Below are 20893 nucleotides of genomic sequence, written 5' to 3'. Positions count from 1 at the left end.
AACCCAGCCAATCGGACTGAGCTGAGCCAGGGCTGGGAGATCAGCCGTGGGCTTCCAGAGGCTGAGGAAGGGCAGGAATGACAGGCTGGGACCCTGAGGGCTGCCTGGGAAGTGGGGTCACGGTGACCTGCCTAAGTCACATGCCCTCCCTGAGCCCGGCTGCCTGATGTGGCTAATGATAGCAGGACCCTGCCCTCCTGCCGGTTCCGTGAGAGAACTGAATGGGCCACACATGGAGACGCCAGCACACACACCACACACGTGCCGCACACGTGCCGCATCAAGCACGAGATGGTGCAGTGACCTTGGGGACAGGAGCTTTTAAACCTGCTGGCAGGAGAGGTCCTGAAGTCACCCTGGAACCCCCCCAGGGGTCACAAGGTCTGATAACATAAATCGCCTCCCCTGCACCTTCACGCGTGGCCCCCAGGCCCAGACACCATTCCTCCTCCCGAAGGAAGCTCCCTTTCTCCTTTTTCCTTTCCGGAGCACTGACAGGTCCTCACAGTGGGCCCTCGTTCCTTTGGCCACAGGTCAGCACTGCCTCCCGCTGGCCTGGACCATCGACACAGCCTCCTGTAAGGACACTCTGGCAGGGGACCCGATCCAAAAGGCCCAATGTCACAAGCCGCTTAAAACCTCCAGGGATGGCTCCAGATGGCTTCAGAACAAGGTCCAGCTGCCTTAGGATGGCACAAAAGCCTCAACCTGGACTCCCCACTGCTTAGGGGGCCCCATGTTTATGTCATCACACATCCTCTCTGATGCCCAACACATCAGGACTAGTAGGGCCCTCCACACATGCCTGTGTCCTCTGCTTGAAATACCAGGCCGCCGCCTCCTCCTCCTTCGACCAGGCAAACCCCTTCTCATGCCTTAAGACCCGGCTTAATTGCCACGGCAGAGGCCCCTTTCCCAGTACACACCACACACCACACCAGGCGACCTCCCACGGCCTCTGTTGCATCTGTGATTGTCTTGAAGCCATTTACTTATCCCTCACAGGCTAGACTAGAAGCAACTCAGTCAGGGAGTTCATGCCCCAAGACCCGAGGACTCAGGGAACATTCATAAAAATTTCTTTCTTTCTTCTTCTTTCTTTTTTTTTCCTCTCTCTCTTTCTTTTTTTTTTCCTTTGGAACCAGGCCCCTGTTCTACGCCAGGAAATAAGCTGTGAACAAGAGATGTGGCCCCTGCCCTGGTGAAAACTCAGGGCAGAAACAGACAATAAACAAGCACACAGGTATATAATTTGATGCCGGGTAGCAGCTGGGGAATGAAGCTCCAGGGGCAAGGCTGCACCCGGCTAGCGCAAAAGGAGGTGGAGCAGATCCTGACTCCAGGCCTGGCTTCCCGAAGCCTCTAAGCATTTACCCAGTCACAGCACCTTTGCCACTTGCTCGTTCAGATTCCTGAGGTCGGGGAGATGGGGCCAGAAGAGAGGAAAAGGGTATGAAGATGAAACAGGAAGGACCCCGGCCTGGAGCAGGCTCAGGTCTGAAAGCGGCCAGGATGAATCCGGTAAACGCTGTCAAAGGTGACTGTGAGCCTCCCCTCCGCTCTGAAACCTCTCATGGCTCCCCAGTGCCCCTGACCAAAGCCCAAGCTGCTCTTCCTGGCCTCTGAGGCCTCCTCCCCAAGTCCCTTTTCTACGTTTTCACCATTTAATTCCCCAAATATGGCCACCAGCCTTTGTCCACACTGTCCCTCCTCCCCCAGCCCATCTCCACCTGACCAAGTCCTACAGTCACAGGAGGACATCTCCCTCGGGAAGCCCCCTCCCATCAGCAGGGACGTGCTGTCTTCCTCCACATGCTGCTTCTAGCAGCCTTATCCTTGTTCAGTGTGTGCTTCCCCAGGAAAGGCAACTGTGTACATTTCTTATCTCATCCTGAGAGAAGACTGGGACAGACCTGGTTACAAACTCTGGCTCGGCCAGGGCCCAGCTGTGTCACCTGTAACTTCACCTCTCTACACCTCAGTGTCCTCATCTGTTAGATGGGGAGTTACCATCAACCTTCAGGGTTCCAATGTGGTAATGTGAAAGCACCCAGTTCAGGGCCTGGCAGGCACCCAGTCAGCAATGAAACCACCCCCCACTAGCCTGCTGGGGGGGCGGGGGCGGGCGGCCAAGACACTGACTCAGCTCCTCCCCCCACATCCCTCTCTACTCCTCCCTGACAGGGAAGGGGAGGCTGCTGACAACAGGAAGGGCCGGCAGAGAGGTGGCAGGATGTGCAGAGCCTGAGGAAGTCCAGGCAGTGAGCAGGTCATCACACTCACAGGGGCAGGGCCCCTGCACACAGCACCCTGCTCAACTCTCCCCACCCTCCTCATCAGGCTGTCAGAGCCTCCCTAAGTCACTTGCCAGAAACCAAAAGCAGTCCTGCCCCTCTCTTCCAGAACATCACAGTCAAGGGGCCAGAGTGACGTGGAAAAGGGCTACTCCTTCCCTTACAATCAGGGTAACCTCTGGCAACTCACCAACGCCCCTCCCCAAGCCTCAGTTTATCTGACTGTAAAATGGGGGTAATGGTGAACTCAGCTATGAGGTGCAATATGATAAATAAGGCGCATGTATTGAGAGAGCTTGGGTAGGGCTCATCCCCAAGAGAAAGACAAATCCCTGCCATCGTGTTCCCCACCCCCAAGAGCGGGCCTGCCCCACCCAAGGTCCCAGCGCCGCTGCGAAGTGGCAAGCTCGAAGTGGCAAGCCCGAGAGAACATGGTATCCTGCTGCTTCAGAAGTCCCAGGACAGGCTCTGGTCAGGATGGGAAGAGGCGGCCCCTTCTCACCCACCCAACCTCCGGCCAGCGCCCACACAGGCGTACAGCCTTCCCAGGCCCACATCAGCGCGACCCATCCGAACCAGGGAGCGCCTCTCTCCAGGCCCCGGCGAGACCCAGATCCAGGCCAGACCCATCTCCGCTCCTCCCGTGGCCCAGAACCCTGAGAGACCCTACGGATCTGGCAGCTTAGGAGGATCAGATCAGGTTTTCACCAAGGGGGGAGCTGGAAAGGAGAAGGGAAAAGGCCACCCGGAATCTGTCCGTGATTGGTCCCGCAAAAGTGAGGGGGTGGTGCCTGGGAACGAGAGTTCCCATCTTCTCGGGGGTTGCCCGGGCTTCTGGCCCAGAAAGGTGAGGCGGAGGCCGGGGGAAGGTGAGGCAGGACGGCCGGCCCGTGCCACCGGGGTCGCCCTGTCTTCCGGCCGAGACCTCCTCTCGCCTCCGAGAAGTGAGGAGGGGGCTGCCCAGGAGGGGAGCGGCTCGGCTCTGGCTCTGGCCGTTGCTCTCATCCGGACCTGGGGCGCAGAGGGGCTGCCCCCCGGGGAGGCACTCACCGTCATGGCGGCACCCCGGGGCGGCGAGAGCAGGAGGCAGGAAGGTGGAAAGGGCTCTCGGGCCGGGCTCAGCGGCGCGGGAATCCCGCCGCCGCCGCCGCCGCCGCCGCCGCCCCTTTCGGCCGGCCGCCGCCGCTCGTCCGGCCCTTCCCTTCCCCGGCGCTGCCCCAGCCCCTTCCATCCGCCCATAAAACTTTTTTTTTTTTTCAAACTTCCTGGGAGGATCCGGGCGGGCCAATGGGCGGCGGGGAAGCCGAGACAAACAGTGGCGGGGGCCGCGAGTAGGCCAATAGGAGCGCGGGAGGGGCCCGGGGGCGGGGTCTGCCGCGACGGGACGGGTGAGCTGGGGCAGTCGGGGCGGGCGGATGGGGGCGGATGGGGGCGGAGGGAAGTGAGGGCGGGCCGAGCTCTGACGGCGGGCAAGCTAGGAGGAAGGAAGGGCCTAACGTGCAGGTGACTCCGTCGGGCCACGGCTAGGGAGTGCGGGGTGGGGGCAGCCGGGTGTGGCACCCTCGTCGTCCAGCAACGGCTTCCCGACCCACGCCAGCCGCCGGACGGAGCGATGGGTCCATTAGGCCTCGGCGCCTCGGTTTGATGGCGACATGGGCAAAGCACCCATTACTACCAATTCAGCGGGTCCCACACGCCAAGCCCTGTTCGTTACCCATGTAATGGACTTTCAACCTTACCACAAACCCAACAGGTGATATCCTTGTCCCCATTTTACTAATGAGAAAACGGAGGCTCAGCGAGGTGAGCCAACTTGCCCAGGGTCACACAGTAAGAAGAGAAGGGATTCCTAGGAAGTAATCTAAGCACAAAGTGAGTTCTGGAATTGGTAGGGCCTTTCCTAAACGTGCCCTCCTCACCGGGGGTCTTTCTCGCCTTAAGAACCTCATTTTGGGTTCTTGGGTGTGGGCTATACCCGTTTCTCACTTTCCCAGAACACTTGGTGGTTTGTAAGAGTACATTTGCCCTGCAGAATCTCCTCTAAGCCTGCAGCTGAGGAGGTACTGTGGTGGAATTTGTTGCTAACTGCATGAGGTGGCTTATGGGGCATTGTGACTTAAACCCTATATTACCTTAAGCAAGGTCCTTAACCTCTCTGTGCCTCAACTTCACCCTCTGTAAAATGGGATAATGCTGTTATCTCACAGGCTACTGTAAGTATTAAGTGTTAATTTAAGTAAAGCACCTAGAACAACCCCTTTATCCCTAGTTAGCTCTCCTTAGGTAGGGGCGCAGGGGAGCTTGGAATAATTACCACTTCAATGATTCTGCCATCTCAGTTTGGGGTTCGAAAATTATTGCTGTCATGATTATAATCACTATCTGCATTTCACAGATAAACAGAGGCCCAGGGAGCTGAAGTTTTCCCAGCATTTCCCATTGGAATTCTCTCCTCCACCCTGAGGAATGAGACCAAGGGTAAGTCCTCCTAGACACTGGCCTTCTGGCATCCCTGCGCTGAGTGTTCCCACACTACCCTGTACCTCACTCAGGCATTTGGTCCTTGGGAGAGTGCATGGACAAACAGAACACCTCAGCTACCACCAATGCCCTACCGCAGTGGCGTGGACACCTGGCAGTAGCAGCCTCCTTGCTGGTTTCCTGGCCTCTGGGACTCCCTCCTAGTACCCTCAACACAGTGATGAGAACACTCCCCTGCTCAAAGTTCTTCACACTTCTCCACTGTTGATACACACATCCTTGTGCCCGCAGTCATGTCCATTATCATCTGGCCCCTGCCTGCTGTCCTCTCTCATTAGACACACACATTTCACGTGCTAGGGCTACACAACGCTGCGAAGTCCCAGAATAAGCCAGGTCCTCCGTACCTCCCTAACTGCACATGTTGTGCTGTGCCATGCCTGGAACACTTCCCTTCCTGTCCTCTTATGCCCCAACACACGCACATTCACTCTCTCCCTTCCCTCCCTCCACATGTTTGTTTGCCTGGAAAATTCCCCCTTACCCTTCAAGTCTCAGCCCAAAGGAAGCCAGAGTGCCCCCAGCACAGACTTAGAAGCTCCTTTCCCAGGGCTGCCTGCGTGAACTCCCTGCCCAGAGCTCCCTGCATCTGTACACTCCCCAACTCAAGTGATGCCCACACAGTGTTCTAATCAATTATATGTCCGTGTCCTCACAAACTGTGAGCTCCTTGTGGGCAGGAACAGAGTGGTTTTTGTCTATATCATGGTAAGCCTAGGGCCTCAGCCCACATTAGGTCCTTAGTAAACATTGGTCGAGTGAATGAATGCACAAATGAAGGAATGACTGCCTCATTGCAACTTGCCCCGGTAAGACAGAGATGGCACGGCTTCAGGGACCCAGGATTGACTTATTAAACAGAGCCACCAAACCTTGGGGTTATCCAGTCTCAAAGCGTTACTCTATTGAAGATAACAGTGTGAGGCTCAGAGAAGGGAGACGATGGCCCAAAGTCACACAAGTTAGGGGCAGAGACAGAACTCAAGCCCAGGCTTCCTAGCTCTTGACCTTGGACTGATTTCACTGTCCAGCCCAAGAGATGTGTGAAGCTGCTTTAAGTAACTGTCTGGGTGGTTCCACTAGCAGTTCCATCTCTCAGCTCCTGATTTTCCTCATTCCCAGGTGAGAGAATAGCTGCAAATTCATTGAACCTCAGTTGCCACATCTGTCCAATGGAGAAAATCTGCAGAGACTCTCAGGGCTGCAAGGAGGACTCAGGGAGATACGGATGCACAGAGGTGGGGGGGTGGGCTCTGAAGTCGGCCAGAGCAGGGTTCAAATCTTAGCTCTCCCCCATTGTGTGACCTGGAACAAGTGAGTTTCATTCCCTCATCTATGAAATGGACAATATGAACTGTACCTAGTATGCCTAGTGGTGAGGATTCAATGCAATCAGATGTGCCACGCACTGAACACAGAGCTGAGCACATAGTAGGTGCACAATAAATGCTGGCCATCATCACCATCATCATCATCCCAGAGTCCATTTCCCCATTTCTCTCCCCCTTCTCTCCAGCCAAAAACTTACCTGCCCCCTCCTGCCAGAACTGCTGTGTGTTAGTGACCCTTAGTGAGGTTGATAAGGTAATTCCCGCCCATGGCTTGAAGATACCACTCTGCCCAGATAACCACGTTTGCCTGGTTACCCTTGTGCCTTAACCCCCAAAGAGCAGCAGCGAGGAAATTAAGAAGTGGATGGAGAAGCTAGTGTTTGGACGCCTCCCTACCCCGTACCCCACCCCATCACACCTCTGTGCATCCTGATTTCCCTGAGCCTTCCCTGCAGCCCTGATCATCTCCATAGATTTTTTTTTCCCCATTAGACAGATGTTGCAACTGAGGCTTGGTGAGTTTGGCTGCTGCCATTCTCTCATCTAGGAATGAGGAAAATCAGCAAGAGGCCAGTTCCTCTAAACCAGGGGTCCCCAGCCCCCAGGCTGTGGACTGGTACTGGTCCTTGGCCTGTTAGGAACTGGGCCGCACAGCAGGAGGTGAGTGGCGGGCAAAGGAGCGAAGCTTCATCTGCCACTCCCCCGTCGCTCCCCGTCGCTCCCCGTCGCTTACATTACCGCCTGAACCATCCCCCCCACCGCCTGTCCATGGAAAAATTGTCTTCCACGAAACCAATCCCTGGTGCCAAAAAGGTTGGCGAACGCTGCTCTAAACCATAGCTGTGCAACCTCGGGCAAGTCTACCTCACCTCTCTGAGTCCCGGTCCCTTCATCTGTAGAATGGGTATACAGGCTCTCAGCCTAGAGCTAGACCCCAAGCTGATGAGAGTATGAGAGTCAGCCTGTCACTGAGAGAAGAGACCCCATGAGCCAGGCTGTGGCTCCTGGAGATGGCCAGGCCTCTTCCCTCCCACCGTGAAGGGGGCAGGAGAGCACAAGTCACAGCTGCCTCCCCTCCCCGCCCTTGAGAAAACCACCAACCAGAGGCCTGAGTGTTTACAGCCCTCTCTGGGCAGGGAATGGGTTACGTAATGCCAGATGTTTGTGCAACTGGCTCAGACCCAGGTCTGAGACACACTTTGCAATCCCAGAGCCCCTCGCAGGCCCTCCCTCCCTCTCCCCCTTGCTCCCAGCCTGGCTCCCCTTGGCCTATTTGCTGATTGGGAGCTTTCAGCTGGGTGGATTATTCCATCACCCCTCACCCTGAAAGCTGAAAACAGCCCCAGCCTGGTCCGGCAGGTGGGACGTCCCCCTCACTGCAGAGACCACGGAAGCTCTGGGCTCTGCTTCCAGCTCTCCTTCCTCACATGGGGCCTCCACATCTCTCAATCTGAGCCCCTACTGGCTTTTCTTTGACTGACACCAGCCTCCTCCCTCCCCTCCCCCGCTCTCCCCACCCTCACCCCAGCCCCACCCCACTGGAGCCAGCCTACCCTTTGCCACCTGAGGACCCCCAGAGACAGCAGGAACGGATTGAACAGCGTGGGACGGTCCCCGGGCATCCGCCATGTGGTCACCAGTCGGCCCTTGAGTGGGCTCTCAGCCTTGCCCTCCGCTGGCCTCTTGTCTGCCTGTCAAACAGGGTCCAGTGTTGGCCCCCACGTCCCTGACGACAGCCTCCCCTGCCCATGCTGCCATGCCCACCTCAAAGGCCCAGGGTTGCCATCTTTCTCCTCTCCCAGAACTGCCGAGGTGGACTGCCACGTGTTCACACCGCGTGGTATTGGTTGACAGGGCTCCTGGGGCTCAGCGCCCTTGGGGATGTGCACTTCTCCACCCTCAGGTCAGACCCCAGGTGGCCGGCGGGAGGGCAGTGCGGACCACAGATGTGTATTCAGCCCGCATAAGGTTTTCAGATTATTTTGCATTAGGTTCCAGTGTTAAATAATCATGTAGTTTAACACATAGCTACATATTTCCAGCTCCTCTTGAAATATCTAAAGATGGAGAAACTCTGGGCTCCTCTTCCCCAAGGCAACAACCCTCTGGAGCCAAGGGGTCACTCAAGGGCCCCCTAATCCTGAGTCCTCCATCTGCCTGCTCTCCTCCCCTTTGTGAAGGGAATGAGTCACAGACTTCCACAGCCACACACCCGGCAGAGTCCCCAGTGCACCCTCTTTGGAGTCATCCTTGTTGGGGAAACTGAGGCCCCAGTGAAGCAGAGGCATTTGCCCAAAGTCACACAACAAGTTACTGGCAGAGGCAGGGCAGAGCCCAGGTGTCCCAACTCTTCAGAATCCAAGGATTCTCTGGACGTGGGACATGAAGCATCAAAGCACAGATCCAGGGCTTTGGGGGGAAGGCCTGCCTCCACCCTGCACCTCATCGCCATCACAGCCCTGACCACTAGACCGTGGGCTCCTTGAGGGGGCTTTGGGGGGAAGGCCTGCCTCCACCCTGCACCTCATCGCCATCACAGCCCTGACCACTAGACCGTGGGCTCCTTGAGGGGGCTTTGGGGGGAAGGCCTGCCTCCACCCTGCACCTCATCGCCATCACAGCCCTGACCACTAGACCGTGGGCTCCTTGAGGGGGCTTTGGGGGGAAGGCCTGCCTCCACCCTGCACCTCATCGCCATCACAGCCCTGACCACTAGACCGTGGGCTCCTTGCTGGTGCTTCATGTCGCCCTGGCCCACACCCAGGCGTACACAAGGTGCTCACGAAGGGTATGTGGATGAATGAGTGAGGCAGTTATCAATTCTGTCCAGTCCAGGCTTCCTCGGGGGGGGATTGAGAGGTTTTCTGGGTTGCTGGGGCAGGCCAATTTCATGGAGACTAGAGGGGGACACCTGTATTGCTGTTTCCTCTTTGTTCACAAAACTCTGGCCCCAGGAAGTATGAAGAAATAACCCAGAAAGAGGAAGAGCAAAGTTGCCGGAGTCCCTGTGAGAGCTGGAAGTGCCTTTGGTGACCAGTCCCCGTCCCCTCCCATTTCACAGATGGGAAGACTGGCCCACCAAGCAGTTAGAATGCTGCTTCTACTATGCGAGGCCACGCAGGCAATCAGGGCAGAGCCAGGAAGCGGCGTTGGAGGTAGCAGAGAGAGCGCTGGGTAGGAGATCCTGAGCCCTAGGTCCTAATTTGAGCCCGACCACCGACCGGCTATGTGATCTGAGATGACTGCCTACCCCTCCTTTCCTCATCTGCACAGTCAGGGGCTGGGCAGGCTCCCTCCAGCTCTGACTAGCGGCAGGGCCAGACTTGGGGGCTCCAGACTGCCAGACAGACACCCCCCCGCCCCCCACCCCCGTCACACCCAGCTTCTCAGGAAGCGGCATGGGGAACAGCAGAACAACAGCAGGATTAGAAAAGCACAGCCTCAAACCGCCTGGTGTTCTCCTCGCCCCCCGCTGCTCCAGGCCCTCAGCTCTGACCTCACCTCTCTGGAGGCTGCGGGTGATGAGAACAGTCTGTTTGGCAGGTCTGTGGGGAGGGGCGGGGCAGAGCATGTGCTCCAGCTGCAGCCAGGCCTCAGAGCAGCCTCGGCGGGTCCCACCCCTTGCACACATCTCTCCCGCCCCAGGACCCTGGAGCTCCTCCAGGCCCAGCTGACTTCTGTACCTCCTTGGCCCTCTTCAGTGCTTCTCTGGCTCCAGCTCCTGGAAGCTCTACCCTTTCTCCCAGCCTGGCCAACCCTCCAGAATCAGGAGGACATTGCCTTCAGAGACCATCAGGGCCAAACTGCCATTTGCCCAGGGAAGGGCAGCGACCTTTCAGGGCATCCTAGCAAGTTGAAAGCAGAGCCCTAGGCTTCTGACCCTAGGACTGTCCACCCACCCAGATGCGGTGGAGCCCCTCTTCTCGATGTCCCCATGGCAGAGCCAGCCTTGGTCTGGATGACCCCAGAGCTGATCTGAGGGCCTCAGCGCACCTCCAACCTGATTTCCCTTCCCTTCCCCTCCCTCTGTGCCCACACCCATGACCCAACTACCGAGTCTGCCTGCTTCTGGTCAGTCAGTGAGTCTTGGCCTCTGCTTCCTTCCGACTTCTCAGGCTCCTTGGATTGGAACTGGAGGTAAGAAAGAACACACCTTAGGTCAGATTATTCCCCAGGTTCCAACTTCTTATGCATCCATTCGTCATCCATCCATCTAACATCCATCTAGAATCTAACATCAATAGACCCATGTATCCATCCAACCATCCAGAATCCATCCTATGTCATCCACCCACTCATCTAGTCAACATCCATTATCCCAATACATCCATCCTCAATTTATTCATCATCTATTCATCCATCCTGTATCCACGGGACTTCCCTGGTGGCACCATGGTTAAGAATCCACCTGCCAATGCAGGGGACATGGGTTCGGTCCCTAGTCCGGGAAGATCCCACGTGCCGTGGAGCAACTAAGCCCGTGAGCCACAACTACTGAGCCCGTGCGCCTACAGCCCGTGCTCCGCAACAAGAGAAGCCACCCCAATGAGAAGCCTGCTCACCGCCACCAAGAGTAGCCCCCACTCACCGCAACTAGAGAAAGCCCACGCACAGCAACGAAGACCCAACACAGCCAAAAATAAATTAATTAATTAAAAAAAAACTATATCCACGTATCCTTCCTCAATCCATCCAACATCCATTCATCCATCTACCCATCCTTCCAACATTCATTCACCACCCATCATCCATATTCCACAACGTTTACCGATCCATGCAACATCTATCTATCCAGCACCCGTCATCTGTTCATTCATCACCCGTCTATCCATCCATCCATCCACCCATCTGTCATCCATCCAACATCTGTTTCTCATTTGTCCAACATATATCATCTATCCATCACCCGTTCATACATCTGTCGTCCATCATTCATCCATCAACTACCCACAGACCTACCCACCCTCCGTCTGTTTCTTGCAAGCCCTCAAGCATCCATGTATTCACTGGTCAACCAGCCACTAAGCTCATCTCCTTTGTGTCAGACCCTGGGCCAGGGGCCAGGGGTACAGAGATAAAGTAGGTGCATCTCCTGCCCGCATGGAGCTCATGTTTTTTAAGGGAAAATGACAACTGAGTGTGACCAGATGAAGAGTAGCAGAACTACCAAGCCCGGAAGGGAAACATCACCAATCCAGGGGTGGCGTGAGTATTCAGGGAAGGCGTCTCAGAACAGGGCAGCTGATCTAAGACTCAAACAATGAACAGATGTTTGGTGAGTGAAGAGGGAAGGGAAGTGCTTCCTAGCCAGAAACAGCAGGCACAAGGGCAGGGAGATGTACTCACAGAGCTCTGCAGCCAGCTCAGCACAGCTAGAGGGCAAATCTGTGGGGGAAGGAAGGCCAGGAGGCCTTGAATGCCATGCCAAAGATTTCCTAGAGGTGACCAGCTGGAGCCCCAGCAGGACCTGGTGAATGCCTCTGCTGTGTCATCTGTGAAATGGCCTGAAGCACCTGGTGTTCCTGCCCCTCCCCAGTCACCATCTCCTAACCACCCAGGGACCCCTGAGCCTCACCATGGAGTAACTCTAGCTAGAGAATCTCTCTTTCCTCCCTCTTCTCTTCTGACCAGACCAGCCTGCAGCATCCCAGCGTCCACTGGGACGCAGCATCTTCTCCTTGAGCTGCCTGTGGTGGTCCACCTGCCTGCCCAACAAGCCTGATAGCAACCTCTCGTGTGGGGCCCCAAGTCCCCTCTTGGTCCCAAGGGCAGGACCAAGCTGGCTCATCCCTGCATCTCTGGTGTCTGTGCACTGAGTTGATCAGGGGAGAAATCGAGAGCAGCCTCAGGGAAATGCAGGGAAGGGGGCTCCCTAGTCCTTCCATGGGCTCAGAGGCTCCACAAAATAGTGGTTAAAAGCTTGGGCTTTTCCAAGACATGGAAACAACCTAAATGTCCATCAACAGATGAATGGATAAATAAGATGTGGTGTATATACACGTGGTGTACACACACACACACACACACACACACACACACACACACACAGGAATATTACTCAGCCACAAAAAAGAATGACATAATGCCATTTGCAGCAACATGGTTGGACCTAGAGATTATCATACAAAATGAAGTCAGAAAGAAAGACAAATGTCTTTTGTCTTGCAAACTAGTATATATAGGATGCATAAGCAACAAGGTCCTACTGTATAGCACAGGGAAATATATTCAATATCCTATGATAAACCATAATGGAAAAGAATATGAAAAAGTATATATATGTATAACTGAGTCACTTCGCTGTACAGCAGAAATGAACACAACATTGTAAATCAACTCTACTTCGATAAAATTTTAAAAAGTAAAAACTCGGACTTTGGAGTCAATACTTTGATCTCACTTCTCTCGACTTACACTTGTGTGACTCCCAGCAAATGCTGAATGAGTCTGGGCCTCGTATCGAGCTGAGGCACATGTGGCAAAGCATGCGAAGCCCGAAGGCCAAGGCCCGGCACACCATAAGCCCTCCCCTGTCATCCGTGGGGGAGGCGGTACTGGGCTGCACATTGTGGAGAAGAGGAGGGTCTGGATGAAAGAGCAGGAGCTGCCGCATCGCCCCAGTAGTGCCTGTCAGGGAAGTAGTTGGTCCCGTTTTACAGAGGAAGACCAGGACCAAGAGAGTCTGGGTGTCCAAAACCACCTGTTGCATTCCTGGTGAGCTGAGGCCAGGTTGCAGGGTTCTGGCCTCCAGGACCCTTCCCACTGACCATCTTCAGGTAAATGCTCTGGGCAGCACCAGAGCACTACTGACTCTGTGACCCTGCCCCTGGGCCAAAGAGACAGGAAGGGATTTGGTGAGCACCTACTATGCGCCAGGCACTGGGCCTACTTTACATATAGGCCCCCATTTAAGCAGCTGTCTCAGCAGCCAGCTCAGCCCAGTGAGCATTTATGCAACCCCTTCTCTGTGCCTGAGAGGAGCTGTATGGGCCAGAGAAAGGTAAGTGAAGCTGTCAAGCTTCACTCCTGGACTTTAAGGAACTTGGAATACAGCAGTGGCGAGGGGACACGACCACGCTGGCTGCAGTCCCAGACAGGGCCAGGTAGAAGCCACCAGAGGCAACACAAACCAAGTATCGTAGGGCCAGGAGGGGAGAAGGGCCTGGCCAGTGCATCTTGCTTGAGGCCTCAGGGTGATCTGCACAGAGCAGACCCGGGGTCCACCCCTACCCTGGCCCTGACTAGCTGTGTGATCTTGGGTGAGTGGCTTAACCTCTCTGTGTCTCAGTTTCCTTGTCTGTAAATAAATAGTGCCTTTCTCATCAGACTGCTGTGGAGATTAAATGAGGAAAATACCATGAAGCATTCAGACCAAGGCTTAGCACACAGTACATGCTCAAAAACAGTGCTCTCATTATCACTGTGCAGTTTGTGCTAGGGGAAGCTTTTGGTCAGGAGGATTGTGTGCAGAAGCTGAGGGGAGGCCTTTCGGGACACTTGTGTGCGGTGGGACTGACTTTCAGGCTGCCCCTCGGAAGTGAGGCTGACTTACCTCCCATTGTAGCGAGCTGGGGCCCTCTGCAGGGCTCCTGCCCCTCAGCTGGCCTGTCTCCTCCAGACCAGCCATAGTTGAGGTCTCTGGTCCACTTGTCACTTTGGTCTTTGGCCACTGGGTGGAGATGCCGGCAGGGCTGGGCGGCTGGGCGGAGCTCTGGGGCCACTGCCCAGGGCTGTATCCATTGACCAGAGTAGCTCCTGCCCCTCCTTCAGACTGGGTGTGTCGCTCTGGCTCCAGCTCCAGAGTACCCTTCGTGCCTGGGGAAATTGTGCCTGGCCCACCCCAGTGTCCAGCCGAGTCCCGGCGGGGCAGCTGGGCCTGCAGGAGCTCCAGGAGGCCTTCCCAGTCCAGCCTCGGAAGAGTGGAGGCGAGTGTCGGCTCCCCCGAGTGGGTCCAGGCCCCCTCTCTGGGGGCCATGAGGAGGCCCACCAGGTCCCTCCAGTCAAGCTCGGGCTGCCTCTCGGGGCCACGCAGGTGTGGACAGGCTCCCTCAGCCCCCCAGCCCGTGGCAGGGGTGGTCTCAGGCCTCCGGGGTTTCGAGAACTCTCCTGGGCCTGCCCTGGAGCTCTCTGGGGGCCTCATAGGCTGGTGAGGACTGGACAGCTCCTGCAGGCTGCCCCAGCCCCGCTGAGCTGGCCTGCCAGAGGGCTCCCATGGCCCAGCACTGGGGGGTTCCTCCCAGGCCTCTGCCTGCCCCCTGTGGCAGGGGGGGCCAGCCAGCAGCTTCCAGCTCTCCTCAGACTCCCTGGGAGGGCCCCTCCAGGTTTCCTCTGGGGCTCTGGCAGCCCCCTGCCTGGGCCCCCCAAGTCCTAGCCAGCCCCCCAGGCCTGGGCCCTCCTGCCTGCCCCAGCCTCTCTCCAGGTGTCCGTGTGGGTCCCCGGATCCTGGCGGTCCCTCCAGACTCTGCTGCCCTCCCAGGGGCCGTCTTGGGCCCGCCCGGCCTCTTTCCAGAGGGCTCTCTGTCCGCTGCTCCCTCTCAGGAGTTCTGGCTGACGTCCTCGGGGGCGGCGAGGACCCCTGGAGCCGCCGTTCCCCCTCAGGCCGCCTCTCGGGGCTCCTGGGACGAGGGGGCTCTGCTCGGCTCCGCCGGGCCGGTTCTGCCTGCTTCGCGAGGGGCTTGGTTACCTGAGGATGAGGTGAGGGAGTGGGTGAGGCTCCAGGACCTTGACTGGGTGGTGTCTGTCTAGGAGGACAGGAAACTGGGGTCTTAGCCAGGCTTCAGGGAGTTGCAAGCTCTGTCCTCACGGCAGGCTGGATTAAAGCAGGTCAAAAAGTACCTAGGGTCTCTGGCTTCCCTCCCTGGGGGTGTCAGCCCTTCCCTCTCACCCACCTTCCTCAGTTCCAGAAAAAGATCTGCAAACAGCTGCTCACTTTCCGGACTTCCCCCTCCCCCCCAAGATATTGATTCCAACCTGGGCTATCAGGTGCCGGAATTTCCACCACCAATACTCCATTCACACTGGGTTGGGCCCTGCCATCTAAGAGTTTCTTTAAAAATACCAATCCCCACCCTGGAAGAGACAGCCCTTAGAGCTGGACTGACGTATGGGGAGGTTTTCCCTGAAAACTTCTCAAGATGGCAGGTGCCTAATGGAGGACGGGGGCAGCATGGAAGGGCCGTCTTCAGGATGGACTGATGGGGTCTGGCTCAATTTTGCTGGCTCTTTGGGAGAGGGAGGAGCTGGACGCCCATGATTGGGACTCTGACCCTTTCGTAAAGAACCTCCCTTCCCAGGACCCCCGCCCAGCACCTGGGGGAGGGGAGAAGCTGTGGCTCACCCCTTGGGGGTGCAGGGGCCCCGGGCAGGCTGGCAGTGCTCACCTCCCTGCTGAGGGCAGGGCTGGACTGTCTTCGGAGAGGTTGGCTCTGAACTTGGCTGGGCCGCTGCGACCGCCCCTCATCCCGGGTCTGGAAGGCCCCCGGTGCCTCGGACTTCCTATGAGCAAACGCACCGCCCCTCTGAGGGCCCTTGGGACAGCCCCACTCCCGGCACCCCAGCTCCTCTACTCCCACCCCCAGTGGAAGAGACGTAGCAGATCCAGGGACCCACCACAAGCTCGTTGAAGGGCCTTAAGTGAGGGAGGATCCTTTCAGGGCCTCAGTTTCCCCTTCTGCAAAATGGGGATAGTCGACACTGCCCTATTCTACCTGCCTCATGGGGCTGTTGGGAAGATGAAATGAGAAAAGGGGTGGGCAAAGGTCGGGGAGCTCAGCCTTGGCCTTGACCGCCTCCTGTCTCACTCAGTACTTCCTTTCTGGCCGCCACCCCACTGGCAGCCCACAGTTCACCCTCAGACAAAGGCTAGACTGGTCCTTGTGGGAATTAAGATTTATTGAGCACCTACCGTGTCGCAGGCAGTGTGCATGCGTGATCATAATGGCAAACATTTATGGAACACTTCCTGTGTCCCAGGCACTTGTACTATCTCATTTCAACTCCTGCAATCCATGAGGTGGAGACAGGAGAGGCAGAATGACATATGCCCCCATATTCCATTCTTTCTGCCCATTTTCTGTCCACATGGTAAATTTTGGACTTCCCAGGCCAACCTGTTCCCCTCAGTACTAGCTGCAGCCCTCTAGCTGTTGGTTAAAGAGCTCTTAGCAAGATCAGAAGGAAGAAACATCCTCTTTTCCCCACAACTCCAGAAAGGCCAACATAAAACCGCCCATGCAAATGTCATTTCTAAAACACCCAGATTTCAGGCATTGTTGCCACGTCCGGCGAAGACAAGCTCTAAGCTGTGGAAAGTCCCTAGTTCCAGCTAGTTGTCTTGCTGAATAATCGTTAGCCATGGCTATTAATATTTAACGTGACATCTCTGTTGAAATGTAGGAACGTTAAACAGAATCTGGGTACATCTCTCCCCTCCCGTGTGTGAGGGGGTCAAAAGAAAAGACCTAACCACTCCACTGGGTACTTAGGATATTTATTGCAAGAGGGTTTGAGAGTCAGACTTCATCTAAATTGGCAGATGGAGCTGTGTCTCTGGTGGCTGAACCAAACCAGAAGGCTGGGAAAGAGGACCAGGTGCTGACCTTGACCCAGCCAGTGAAACAGGAAGAAGAACCTCTCCTCAGGTCTGAGCCAGGACCCATACCCTGCAGTCTGCCTCCAGCTTGGGGACTAGGCTGAAACTCTGCAGGGGCTTTAGAAAGTGAAACAATTAAGGCCTTGGGCTTTGTTCTTGTCTTATGGCTTTTGCCAATGTTATTGGAATCAGATCCATAAACTAATTTGATTTTCTAGCCATTCTTAGCATTGGACTCACAGGAAACCAAAGTTCCCTGCTCTGGAGTAACTGTTTCTAAGTTTGACGGCTGCCTGATCAGGTTCAATTTTTAATCCAATTTGAAGCGAGAGAGTTTCCTTGCTTTGTGAGATCTGATGCCTTAGAGTGAATTTCCCTCAGAACCGGGGTGTAGGAGCCTCTGCGAAGCAAAAACCCCAACGTTGACTAGGTGGGGAGGATAATGGCAGAAACTACCCTGTGCAGGGTGGCGAGGCAAACGTGCGTTCTCTTCCGAATGAATGCATTTTCCATATAAACTCCAGCTTGTTCAGTGAGCATTCCGTCTGAGAAGGTTCCCCCCGTGTGGAATGGAGAGAGGGGAGAGAACTCAAGAAAATTCTGAGACTTGGACAGAGACCCAGCCTCCTGATGCTGAAGCAACAGTATTTCCTCGGGCCACCTGTTCCTGAGGGTTGGTGTGGCTCTGCACCGAGGATGACAAAGAAGCTTGGATGGGCTCTTCCACCTCCAGAGGGTATTAAAGGACAGCGACCGTCAAGTCAGGTAAATTCCATGAAGGCTCTGTTTTGAATTCAAGATACTAGGAAATGCTTATATGATTCTAAGACAAGAAAATCCAAAGGTATCAAGAGGGCAGGAATGAAGATATCGAGCCAAAATTCCTAATGCTTTAATGTGATAATAGCCCTTTAAGAAAAAACGTCCAGCCTCAGTTAGAGCAATGCTTGAACAGAGTAGATGCTCAATAAATACATGTTGAATGAATGAATGGGAGAAAGTAAGAGTACAGCTCTATAGCCACCCACTCATAAATTTCAGTCTGTCCCTTAGAGATATTTAAGTAGGTTTTAAAATTTTATCTTCAGAGGACGAATGGTTTTCTACTTGGAAAAAATGCCATACAAGAGGGAAAATTTTAATTACTCAGTAGAGTCGTAAAGCCTTGGTTAAAAGCAAATAATCTACTTCACCAAAATATATATGCTAAATATGCAATTTTTATATATCACTCATACCTCAATAAAGCTTTAAAAAAAAGGTAAATCTACTTCAAAGAGAGCAAAATGAATAGAAGTATCTGTGTAAAAACAATTAAATGATTAATAAAAGTATAAATATTCCAGACTTCTACTATAAACGCTTTATCTCTCTAAAAGTTAATTACGGTAAGAAAAAAAAAGAAGGAAAGAAAATTTAACTTTGGTTCAAAGACGCTGCTGAGTCATCAGGTAAAGTCAAAGGTATGCAAATTGACATCAGACCAAAAATAGTCATCATAAAAGGCCAAAGACAAAGGGGATTTTCAGGGTAGTGAGACTATTCCGTGTGATACTCTGATGGTAGACACACGTCATTATACATTTGTCTGAACTCAGAATGTACATCACCAAGAGTGAACCCTAATGTGAACTATGGACTTTGGGTGATAATGTGTCAGTGTAAGTTTATGGATTGCAACAAGTGGACCACTCTGACGGGGGATGTTGATAGTGGAGTAGCTGTGCACGTGTAGGAACAGGGCGTATATGGGAAATCTCTGTACTTTCTGCTCAATTTTGTTGTGAACCAAAAACTGCTCTAAAAAAACGAAAGTATTTTTTTTAAGAGAAAGAAAGAAAGAAAGAATTACACTAATGCTGGAGACCACAAAGGTTGTCGCCTGGGTTTTAAATGGATAAAACTTACTGGAAAAGGAAATTTGAAGAATAAGAGATAAGGTTTCTCGTGCAGATTCAAATCTAAGAGAAAATGTTTTCTAAGGAACAACAAAGAGAGGAATTGTGGATGCAAAATATTACCCACTCCTTAGGGTGATGGAAATGTTCTAAAATTATGTTGTGGTGGTGGTTGCACACCTCAGCCTCGGTAAATATGCTATAATTTATTGAATTCTACACTGAAAGTTTTGAGACTTTCAGACCTATGTTTTTTTGTTCTCTTGAACTTAGCGAATGGAATTTCAGCCCTGATCCTTAAAGACTCTGAGGCTGGAACTGCTGGAGAAAGAAATCTCAGCCGGATCTGGAGGAAACATTTCTCCTCCCCAAGACTGGGGAAAAGCAGACGTTCTGCTGGGTTGTAAACACCCGCATGAATGGAGCCACTGACCAAGGAGACTTGTGGGATTCCTGGACTTCAGGTGCTGTCGCTGCGTCCCAGGAAAGGAATATTTAACCTCTAAAAAAAGTCTGTCATTCTGTGGGTTCTCTTATTTAAAATATGTGGCTCTGGCCATACGTTTTAAATTGACATCTCTGTTTTCGGAAATGCAAGGGACCTGTGAGCTTTCTTCTTTAAGGCAGAAAAAAAATCTGGGACACTTTCTTCTCCCTCACATAAGGTGTAAAAAATAAATAAATAAACCTGTGACTCTGGATCAAACAAAGGGTTTGAGAATTTAACCTCATTTAAATTAATGTACTAATGTTCTAATTTTACAGATGAGGAAACTGAGGCTTAGGTAGATCACTTTACCACATCACACCAGTTGGCGAATGGCGTTGACCCAGGATTTGAACCCAGCCTGCCTGACCCTGGTCTTCGCTCTTACTCTTAGGCTATGCACAATATCACTTAATTGTCAAAAACAACTCCTAAGGTGCGGAAACAGGTGAAGTGATTTGCCTAAGGTCACATAGCCAGTAAGCGGCAGGGCGGGGGCCTAAACCCTTTCCTGGTTTGGAACCTAAGCCTGTGAACCTTCCACCTGTCCTGCCGCCGCCGAGCCTCCGCCCCAGCCCACCTGGCTGCCCCAGCCCTGGGCTCACCTGCGCTCTTGCCCGAAGAGGCGCTCCACCTCTGCGCGGCCAGGGCTGCGGGTGCGGCCCCCGTTGCTGCACTGGGGCCCTGGCTCCCTCTGCGCCAGCCTCCTGGGTGGGGGCAGGTCGGCCAGCACGGTGTATTCCTCCCTCTCCAAGTTGTGCCTGGTCTCACCCGGGGGTGCCGAGCCCCGGGAGCCCCCCGAGCTGCCTGGCGGAGGAGGGTGCCAGGAGCGTAGGTCACTGGGCGGGTGGCGGGGTGGAGAGGAGGCTCGAGGGGCATCCCGGTGCCTATGCACACTTGAGGGGGCAGCACTGGGGAGCCACGCAGAGAGTCGGTGGAGGGGGCCAGGCTCTCCATGCTAGTCCCAGTGGGGTCCTGGAAGAAGAGGGAGGGCTCGGGGGCCTGGCGGGGCGGGGACGAGAAGGAGGGTGCATCACGGTGCCCAATGCATACAGGGCTGGGGATGTGGAGGCGCTCGTGCAGAGAGTCTGTGGAGGGGACAAGGCTCTCAGTGCTGGCCCTGGGGAGATCCTGGAACAAGAGGGAGGGCTCTGGGGCTTGGCGCGGCGGGGAGGAGGTTGTGCTGGGCGGACTGGTTCTCAGCATCTGACGTGTCTGGGAGGAAGGGAAAGGGGTCAAATTGGGTGTGGCGGGGGGGTGAGGAAGCCCGAGGGGCATCCCGGTGTCCAATGCATACGGCTGGGGGCATATAGGGGGGGTCATGGTGGGGCGATTCACTCTCAGATGCACAGGGCAGGGGGGCTGGGAGGGCTCCGGAGAGGTCTGGGGTGCACCGCGGGTAGCAGGGTGCAGAGGCGAGGAGGTCCGGGAGGCACTGTGAGTCACGCTGAGCTGGTCTGATGGGAGATGAGGTCTGAGGCCTGTCGCTTTGGGTTGGCCGGAGGGCAATGGATGCCCAGGGAACCTCACTTTGCTTGGAGCGAGATGGGGAAGAGGTTCGGGGGCCATCACCCTGGGTTGGCCGGAGGGGAAAGGAAGCCCATGGAATGTCTTGATTGTCCCGTTGGGTGCAGCCCTGAGAGGAGGAGCTTCCTGGGTTTTCCCGCCGTGAGGAAGAGGATTTGGGATTCGTTGGGCCAAGAGGTTTTGGGGTTGTCCCTTTGGGTAGAAGAGGTTCTGGGAGTGTTCTG

General features: G+C 54.8%; 1 protein-coding gene and 1 long non-coding RNA gene across 4 annotated transcripts in view; one reads left to right on the top strand and one right to left on the bottom strand.

Moving 5' to 3' along the window:
• Nucleotides 1–20893, bottom strand: part of TRIOBP (TRIO and F-actin binding protein) — a gene marked incomplete at its 5' end in the record, with an annotated part of 63079 nt that overhangs the window by 20355 nt on the left and 21831 nt on the right. For 2 of the 3 annotated variants that reach the window (XM_082666070.1, XM_082666071.1), the window contains one exon: nucleotides 3345–3533. In XM_082666070.1, the coding sequence (XP_082522196.1) occupies nucleotides 3345–3533 (189 nt within the window). Of the gene's footprint in view, nucleotides 1–3344; nucleotides 3534–10219; nucleotides 10298–13718; nucleotides 14666–20893 lie in introns of those variants that run through there. The other variant, XM_082666069.1, reaches the window with a different exon arrangement.
• LOC309829815 lies at nucleotides 16105–19317 on the top strand. The gene is made up of 3 exons (XR_014297432.1): nucleotides 16105–16806; nucleotides 17282–17522; nucleotides 18929–19317. It is a non-coding gene; the product is annotated as an uncharacterized lncRNA (long non-coding RNA).

Source organism: Grampus griseus (genome assembly GCF_964374135.1).
Source record: "Grampus griseus genome assembly, chromosome: 11".
NCBI classification, from domain to species: domain Eukaryota; kingdom Metazoa; phylum Chordata; class Mammalia; order Artiodactyla; family Delphinidae; genus Grampus; species Grampus griseus.
The sequence above is the reverse complement of the archived record's forward strand: the minus strand, read 5'-3'. Positions and strand labels throughout refer to the sequence as shown.